The sequence below is a fragment of the Spermophilus citellus genome (genome assembly GCF_964194105.1).
Source record: "Spermophilus citellus genome assembly, chromosome: 10".
Taxonomy (NCBI): domain Eukaryota; kingdom Metazoa; phylum Chordata; class Mammalia; order Rodentia; family Sciuridae; genus Spermophilus; species Spermophilus citellus.
The window spans coordinates 51327503-51337441 of record NC_138197.1 but is presented as its reverse complement, the minus strand read 5'-3'; the positions used below and the strand labels follow the sequence as shown (position 1 = coordinate 51337441).

The following is a 9939-nucleotide window of genomic DNA, read 5'->3' as shown; positions in this document are numbered from 1 at the left end:
GAAATTTTATTAATAAAGAAAATCTGCTTATACACAACACCTTTAAAAACCACAACCTCAAATGTGTAGAAACACTTGGTATTCTATTCACTATGTGATCAAGACCAGAAGAATAAACCACAATTCCAAAGTAAGACACCATTATTTTTGAAGGGGATAAAAATCACTTGAATAATAAAGTACTAGAAAATCAGGGGAAAAAACCAAATCAAGGTATTTATGTCAAAGGCTAAACCATTAAGACGAAGATCCAAATGAATGTTTCCACTGTGAAACTATTTGTCCATCGTATATCCCGAATATACAGTGCACACCTAAAAACATGACAAGAATTTTGAGTATGGTAAGAACTGACAGCAGATTTACAGAAATGATGGCCACATGGCTATAGTTCAGAGATAATCACTAGAAAATATAAAGGCATGTTTTAGGTACAGAAGCCATTCGTTTTGCAGGGCAGCTTTTAAATTGATTTTTTATTATTTTTCAGTAACCATAGTTGTCCTTGAGAATCTTCCTTGGACACCCTCTATCCTAGCCTTTACTACAATTTTATTAATGTATGCCAAATATACTGCACGTGAGAAGAGAAGTACAAGGATATCAAAAGATCCTCATGCCTTGGACAGGAATAGAAAATGCCTATATAATGGATTCTTCCTGTCAGAACAACACTCTGATATGTGTGGCTGGAATCCCCTCCAAAGAGATCATCCACACTTTTAATCCAACGAGGAAAAAAAAGTTAGGCCTGTTACTTCACTACAGTTTCCAGGGCCCTGGTGTAGCTGTATTTTTAGGCTTGGCTCCAAGTCTCTGCCTACACACATTTGGATGGCGCAAGGGAGGCACAGATGGCGGTCACGTGAAGACACAGACCCATCGAGTGGGCTCTGTGACAAAGTCTGTACATTTAGGCTGCTGTATTCCTCCTATTTCAAGTACTGCCAAGTCCCGGCTGTTTCCCTTTCTTTCCAAAGTCTTGATTCATTTAATACTCCTGAAGGAGGTGGGAGAGGAGGAGGATTGCGCAAATCTTACTGTTGTATGGTTTAAAAGAGGAGACAGTCACCATCTTGGCTCCTTGTCAGATTTTCAATGTAACATTTTGCTAAGTATAAAGCTGTGTGTCTGTTCCTTTCCTGTTGCCCTTATTGTAACTTCAATATTTGCAAAACATAACATCAAAATACTTCAAATCCAGCCCAAAGCAGTTTGTTATTCATGCAACACAATTCTTACACATATCAATATACAGCAAGCTCTCAGCAAAGGAATCTTTTTTTTTTTTTTTTTGGTTTTGTTCCTTCTTTTCATTTATATTTTTATCTCTGGGGATTTAGGAATGATTTTATTCCACAATAGCAAAATCCCCACTACACCACACACACACACACATACACACACACACACACACACATACACACACACATCTCCTGAGTATTCAACATACTAATATCAAGCTTATTACCAAGTCAGCTTTTATTGGTTACATTATTTATACAAAGGAAGCAAAAAAAAAAAGCTAAAGTTTTTCTACCATTTGGAATACCCTGTGAATCATTTGAAATCATAGAGCACCTTAATTGATGTGTAGAATCTCAATTTCCTAATATAAAAACCTGTAGTGTTTGCTATAAAAAGTTGCTAAAGGTATTCAGGATGTGCTTCCAGGGGTGCCTGATTCATGGTAACTAGCACTAACTCAGTCCTTTCTTACTCTTTTAAGGGCAACCTGGGACATTCTAGATTCTCTGTCATTTTCTTCTTCATGCAGCAAACATTATCAAAAACCAAAATGGATTAAGTTATTGAGATTTTTCTTAACAGGGCACAAAGGACTTTTCATGTTATCCTCAGAGGCTTGGTATTCTGTCAGTGAAATTTTTGAATATAGTCAATCCTGCTCCAGACTCTTGGCCACTAAGCTCTCCAATGTTCCTCCTTGGCCTGACCTACTGGGTAGGAAGGCCATTTGTAAATCAGGTCAAAACATAAAAAGGTTTTAACATCTGTTAATCAAGTGATTTATCTAGAGAATATAAAAATATATTTACAATCCTCTGTGACTTTTTTATTTGGATATTTATGTTATGCAGACATTGACACGATTATCATAAGCAATGAAATTATTCATCTATCCTCAAAGAATCTATTTGATTTTGGGGTTGAATTTTGTGATTATTAAAGTATATCAATAAGCAATGCAGAGAGGCATATTGAGCGCAATCATTACCTTGCACTTCTCTTTCAACAGAGTGTACTAATAGAGAAAGTTCTTGATAGCATTTATGCTGCATGAATTTCCATTTTGAACTCCTTTTTGAAACAATTATATCATTCAGAAGTTAATAATAGTGATGATGATGATAATAATAATAATAGCAAAAACAGAGCAAAGTCCCCTATCACAGGCTACTTGTTTTTAATCATAGTGAGTCAAAAACAAAGCAAAACACAACTGGTTACAGTGGGAAATGCCTATAACACCCACTACTCTGGAGGTGGAAATGGGCTATCACTTGAGCACAGGAGTTCAAGTCCAGCCTGGGCAAAATAGTGAGACCTTGCCTCAAAAACAAAACAAAACAAAACAAAAAAAATCACTGGACATATTTCTCAAATAAGCACTTCAAAACATTGAGTCTTGAAGTTCACTATGCATATAAATCAATAATAGGATTATGTATCAACTACAGTTTTATGAATAGAACTCATCTGCAGTACCCAATCTTCCTCAAAGGTACTCAGTTGCCAAGAGAGATACTTTTCAACATATCACTAATGTGCCATTTGTAGAACATTTTCTATGACAAATGCTCTTGTTTTTGTTTGAGTGCTTTTAATCTATTAATATTTTTTTTCTTTTTTTATAATGCTTGGCTTCCAAAAAAAAGATCTTTAGGCGTCTTCTCTTGTGAGAGTAATTTCTCTTAACACTGACAGTGCTACCTACGTACAGCTCATTAAATAGACTTCTGAGCATAATCATAATTAACAATTAGCTAGAAATTAGTTTTAATGATTTGTTTTAGACGATAGAATAGAAGCATAATGTAATTATTTTTAAAACTTCTACATCATTAAGAATACAACTACCACCACCTTTCAATTATTGAGAAACAGATGATCATCCAAAGCATTCGGAGAGTGATCTACTCACACAGCCAAACCCAGGGAACTAAAAAGGCCGCCGCCCCAGCCCAGGTGGTTACAATTATTTAGCCTTTTGCAAAGTCTCTTCCTTTTCTGCTCTGATTTTGTAAAGCTCTTTCATGCCTTGAAGACATCTCTACCAGGGAAAATAAAAAGATTTAGCCTGGACATTTGGCTCTTCCTCTACCCTGCCTTTCTCTAAGATACCATGAGAACTGTGGTGCAAGGTGGCAAGGACCAGAAGATACTACACAATCTAGCAAGTGGCCCCAAAGTGCCAATTCATACCACCAAAACTGGACTAACAGGAAAGAAGGTTGTATTGTAAGTCAGGGATAAAATGAGTGTCAGGAATAAACGCCAGACTGCAAAAAAAGATCTGTGCCCTTCTTTCCCGGTTCAGTGTTCTTTTAAATTCTAATATTCCCAAAACTCAATCTGGATTTGTTTTTCCTCAAATGAATTTTAAAAATGCAATAGAAACCTGAAGAAATGCTCTTTTGTTTTCCTGAAAAACATAAAAACATTCATTTAGAATAGCGAATAGTATTTATCGTCAAACTTTTCTTTCTTTCTAAAAAAACAATTTTGTTGCCCCCTCAGCTACTCCATGTGCTGTTTTCTTTCCACCTCTGAGCAAGACTATTAGACCTTTTGCTGTTGGCCTTCTGAAGTTGTCAGAGAGCACATCCTGACACCCACATAAAAGACCTGGTACCTATGTTTCCACATCACAAAGCAGGCCAACAAGCACACAAGGCCGCAGACCAAGTTCAGCACCATCTGGACGAGTAAGAACAGTTTGAAAGTGTCAGTGACGCTGGTACAGTCAGTCACATCCCGGTAAACAAAGGTCCTGCTGAGCGGCTCCGAGGAGGGCAGTTTGCACTGGCAGGAGTCAAGTGCAGTCTCACAGGTAAACCGTTCGAGCAGCGAATAGTGGTGGGCAGCAAATGCCACGGCCAGCACACAGACGGTCAGGCCCAGGGCGCTCAGCACAAAGTACAACAGCTGCAAGAAAGCAGAATGAAACCTTTCTGGTTACAAAGAACATGGGATGACTATTTGCAAAGCTAATTAATTAACACCACTCTTTTTTCTTCTCTCTTAGGAAGTTCTCCGATGGAAGGGCTATCTCCTCAGAGACACAGCACCCAAGACATGGAAATAACTTTCGTGTTTATTTATTAGCAAGCAGTCCTTAAACCCTGATCCTAATACCATTTGCCATACAGATGTTGAGCCCTTTCTGCCGTACAGAACTGAGCCAGCTGTATTAGCTTCGTTGTGGAATGGCTGACGTCTAGATGTAGCAAGCCATTTAAAATAAATTCCAAATCAGATAGCCATTCCTGGATGACATATTGGGCTTATTTTGAAATCAAGAGCTGCTGATAACAAGACTAGGAAGTCAAGAACGGGTTTCTGTAAGGCAAACACTGTGTGGGCCAAAATTATCAGTAATTGATCAACTAAAAATACAGGTTAATGAAAAAAGACTGTTCCATGTGGTGGCTGCCAAACTATGTCCATAAAAGCCAGGGACCCAAGCAAGAGTTTACTGGGAGAAGAAAATTATGGCTCCAGAAGGCAGATGACTTGATGTTAGCTTCATCACTCATATTCTGCTAAAAACATGTAGTTCCTGGGAGTGAAAATAAACTCTAAATAGCTCCCCAGTCCCCAAGGCTCTGAGCACTGTTAACCTACTTGTTAGACTCAGGATTGAAAGTGGTTTAAGTTTTAATTCTTCTGCAAAAGAACTGTGGATCCTCAGAACATTTGGCTTACTTACATCTGAAATGTTTTGATCAAAAATCATTGGTTCCCATTGACATGGCCACAGCAAAATCTCTCATACAGGACAAGAAATGTTCTTGTGATTAGACTCACCTACTGGTAATGTTTCTCTTAGTGGTCCACCTGCTGAGAATCTAGAAAGGATCAGACTTTGCAGACCTGGGAACTAGCATCCACAGTTTGTAGTTTAAGATTTATGTTACCACAGTCCAAAGTCACTCTTTAAAAGGATTAGTTCTGGTGAATGGGGACTCCCCAAGGTAAGGTTAGTTCCATTCTTTTTTTCAGATTAAAGTAGCTCAGAAAAGATTATGCCCTTCTTCCACCTCCAATTACATGTCAATTAAAATAAAAACACACATAAAAATATAAAATATATGTATGAAAGTCATCTAAATGAGTGATTTCCCACATAGTGACAATTTCAAGTGTTTTCAAATCTTAAATATGGAATAATAAAATTTTTATTTAAGGTATTGTGTGTGTGCACACACATGGTTGCAGGTGCCCTAACCATGTGTTTCTGTTTGCCTGTGAAGAAATCTATCCTAGATTCCATACAGCTTGATTGGATATCTGAGATCACTGGAAGAGAGCGGAACTGGTTAAAATCATTTTTGTCTTAGTATATCTTAAGGAGTACATAAGTTTTTTGAATCTTCTCATCAAAGATAATCTTTTCAAATCATTCATAGGGTTTTCAGATGTAGCCCAAGTTAATCTTCATCTGTGAAACAGTTTATAGAAGCATCTTATATCTCAGGCACATAACAAGGATAATTTATAGTCACTGTGTTTAGTGTTCCTTGGAGGAAGTGAACCAGATAAATACAAAGTGGCAGTATTATAAAATTTAAAAAGGAAATATGTAATTTGCTGTATTGAAAGCAGTGCTTTATTCCTGTCCCCAGTATATTTAGTGACTATATTTTATACAAAAATGGAGTCTTTTGGTTTAAAAGTATGGGTTTATTGTGTGCAGCTAATGGAACAGAATACTTGAAATGTTCTGGGTTGCTCTGAAATATTTAGACTTGGTGATCGACTTTAAACAGTTGATGCCAAGAGCCAAACTGTGTTGGCCATGTTGTGTGAGCATACCATTGCAACTGTTTCTGGTGCAGCCAGCAGAGAGCTGGGACCTATTTGCTCTGGGAACATCAGTACTTCATTCATAATTACCAGCAGAAAAGACTCAAGTTAAGGTGATAATTTCCTACTGGCTAGTCATCTGCCTAGTAGAAGGACCTCAAATGGAGTTTTCTTTTTATTGCCACCAATGAATGGAATGGGCAGATCTTATATAATTACCTCAACACGCTCACAGACATACACCCTTAAATAGTAGATTTCTGCAATACTTATTGGAGACAAAAGTCCATTTGCTAAAATTGAAAATTTTATCTACTTTTTTTTTTTCTTCTCAGTGCCTCTGGGTAAAGGATTGAGCCCAGGGGCCCTTTTCCACTAATCCATATCCCCAGCCCTTTTTATTTTTTATTTTGAGAAAGGGTCTTGCTAAGTTACTGAGAAATCTTGCTAAATAGCTGAAGCTGGCCTTGAAATTGTGATCTCCCTGTCTCAGCTACCCAAGTCACTGGGACTATATGTGTGTGCCACCATGCTCTACAGTTTTTCCTATTTTTAAAACGGATAATTTCTTGACTCAGAAATTAAAAGATTTGCACAGCAGTACTGGGTGATGGTTAAGAGCATGAATCAAGGAGCCAGACTGTCTGAGATAGAACTTGGCTGTCCCCTCAAAAGCTGTGGTCCTTGGGCAAATTAATCAATCGATGTGCACCTGTGTTTCTTCATCTGTAAACTTGAATGACAATCGTAATAGCACTGACTTCATAGGAATATTATCAGAATCAAAAGAGTTCACATCTGCAAAGGGCTTAGAACAGAGTCTGGTGCATAGTAGTGCTGTTTAGGTGTTTGTGAAATAAATAAACAAATTAGTAGAGAAGGGGAAGGATTGCCAGTCCACAGGACCCTTAGCATATCAATGGTATTGTCTTTGTCTTATTCTCTGTCATGTGGGAGTAACAATACATACTTGGCTTGTGGAATGGATGTAAACATTTACACAAGAACAGTGTAACAATTTTAATTGAGCTTCTTAAATATGTTAGAAGCCAGCAAGAGTACAAGAAAAGCTATGCATGCCCCTTAGCTCCTTTGAATATGAACAAATTCACATACACGTAAAGGTGCCTCCGCTTCTCCCACTCAGAAAAGCATCAGTAAACAGGAAGAAGCCACAGAATCGAGTTTCTTATCCATTTTAGGTCATAAATATAGACTTAATCGGCCAAAGCCTGTGGGCTTTATCTGCAACGCTGTAGCATTTTGCCTTCATGGCTTTAAACTCATCTGACAGCAACAAGCTTACGGGTTAGAATCCATAATTTAAAATCAAGTGGCTTGTTTTACCTACACAGCACGAATAACTATCAATGAAAGTGTGTACGATGACCTTGGGGATCCGAGCAAATATATCTTGATAACAGCCCCGCGCGGGAGGCATTCGTCTTGTGGGTGTCAGCGCAGCGGTCTGGCGCTCGGGCGGCGGGCGGAGGCGCGGTGGCCCCGGGTGCTTATGTAACAGCAGCGCCAGGCGGGTCTCGCTCCCTCGCTCCTCCGTTCCCTGCCTCTCTCTAATTGGTACCCGGCTGCGGCTTTCAGGCTTTCACATTCGGTGACTTCGGGAGAAGGTGGTTCTGTTTCAATTTAATTACCTTCCCCGGTGGCCTGAATGGTAAAGTCCCCTCTGCACACCGCGCAAGAGCGGGCTGCCACAGCAGCCCCGGGGCTTCCTAGATGTGGGCACGAGGGACTGTGCCCCGGAATGTTCCCGCAAGCACATGAACTCAACATATTTCTGAAAATTCAGGTGCGCCCCCAGAAATAGGGGCCACGGGGAAAGGCAGGAGGCGCAATCCACAGTAAGATGGACCGCCAAGCCCAGGGTTAGAAGCCAGAGACACCAAGCCCAGGGTTAGAAGCCAGGGAGAAAGAGGAAAGTACTGGTGGCACCCAAGACCTGCCAAAGGAAAAAGGTGTGTGTGTGTGTGTGTGTGTGTGTGTGTGTGTTGGCTCTCCCTCGCTCTCGCTCTCTCTGACCACAAGGAGACTGTCATCATGGCCCGATTGCTTGCCCTGGCTATCTGAGCATTCAACAGGAGGAAAGAAATTCTCAGACAATGCTTAAGCCAGGGTGCCAACATGGGGGCACTCAAATGCAATTGTGCTGGTAAGAAACACCTAACATGCATTTCATTCCTGCCCCCTCCTAAAAGGGAGGGGAAATCACTGTGCCCTGTTGGACCACTAGAAAACCTGGAGATGAGTGAAGCTGATTTTGGACCTGAAGATACTATAAGCCAGCACCTTAGATTGCTGGCAGCAAGCACCACTAAAGGTCACATTCAGGGGAAGAGAAAAGTGCCTCAGTATTTATCAATGTCTGTCACAGGTGAAAAAATTAGGTAACTAATGAGATCTTCCTAGTGGGAAATTCTCAACCTGGCTGACATTGGCAGTGACTTTTTTCTTTCTTTCCCTTTTTTCTACCTTGCTCCTTATTTTAACTAAGGTGCAGACATTGAGATGCCTTTAGGGGTCTCTCTGAAAGTGAGGCATTTCGTTCTGCTGTTTTCTGAGATCATCTGTGAGGGAAAATGAGGGTATTGCACATAAATTAATGAAAACCTAGTTTAGGGTTTTTTTCACCTACTGAATTAAGTTCCTATTATTTAACAGACCATTTTTACCAGGCTTGCTTGCTTGCTTCCTTCCATCACCAAGCCTTCTTTTAGTCAGAATGCAACAAAAAAAACTTGAACTGAGGCTTTGTTCTATCTAGGCTTCTTCTTTTAAGGAAAGTCCTTAGACACAAAAAGTAAAATTTTCAAATGTAGATATTTGTACCAAAATTCTAACTCTTCACAATTTTTTTTAAAACAGCATCTATTACTTTTTAATTAGAAAAGTGATATCTCACTATTGGAGAACATTTCAAAATTGGAGAAAACTACAAAATGTTGCTCTTTATCCCTGCACTCATGGGTAACTATTTTTTATGCACAATGAAAGATAGTCTTTCTTCTGTGAAATCATATGATAATTTTTTTGTAACGAGCTTTTTTCATTAGTTAATAAAATGTAAACTTTCTTTGTTCCATTAACTTCCTTTTTACATCATGATTTTTAAATTTTATTTATCTGTTTGCTTATTTGCAGTACAGGGATGGAACCCAGAGGGGCTTTACCACTGAGCTACATCCCTGGCCCTTCTTATTTTTTAATGTTGAGATAGGATTTCACTAAGTTGCCCAGGCTGGCCTTGAACTTGTGATCCTCCTGCCTCAGCCTCCCAAGTCACGGAATTACAGGTGTGTTCCACCACATCCAACTACAGCATGATTTTAAAAAGCATCAGCACTCTGCTCTTTTATATTAACAGCTTCAATTATACTACAATATTCCAATACATCTTATGGTCTTCATCTTCATAATTTCCAAATAATATTGTTGACTTAATTTTATTCTAGTTGAGGTGAACAAAAGAACATCCAGTTTTTATGTTTTTTTCTCTTTTTACATTTTTATGGGTGCATTATATTTGTATATAATGATGTTACATATTTATAAAGTTTTTATGTTTTCTTATAGAAGAAAAGTAAATAGTATGAATAGAAAAAAAGTTATTGATAATTTTTTATTATTTGCTATAATAGTTGAGAGAAAATGTAGGAATTTGATTTCTACTAACTTTGATTACTTGGTTCAATGTTTTATGTCCTTAAACTCTGAAAAGGAGGTATCTGTGTTTCCCTTTGGAGAATATTCTGTTCATCGAAAATGCTGTGCATTTGAATTGAGTCCAAGCAAATTCACTGTCCTTAACAGAGAAAAAATTCACATAAATGAAAGAAACACACACTTGCCAAGCCATGCATATCCCAACCATTGCCC

At 38.7% G+C, this 9939-nt stretch overlaps 1 protein-coding gene across 1 annotated transcript in view; it reads right to left on the bottom strand.

Moving 5' to 3' along the window:
* Positions 1-1458: 1458 nt before the first annotated feature.
* SSPN (sarcospan) overlaps positions 1459-9939 on the bottom strand; it is a 33875-nt gene continuing 25394 nt past the window's right edge. Inside the window, exon 3 of the mRNA XM_081310059.1 lies at positions 1459-4167. Within this exon, the coding sequence (XP_081166185.1) occupies positions 3802-4167 (366 nt within the window). The 3' untranslated portion in view covers positions 1459-3801. The remainder of the gene's footprint in view (positions 4168-9939) is intronic.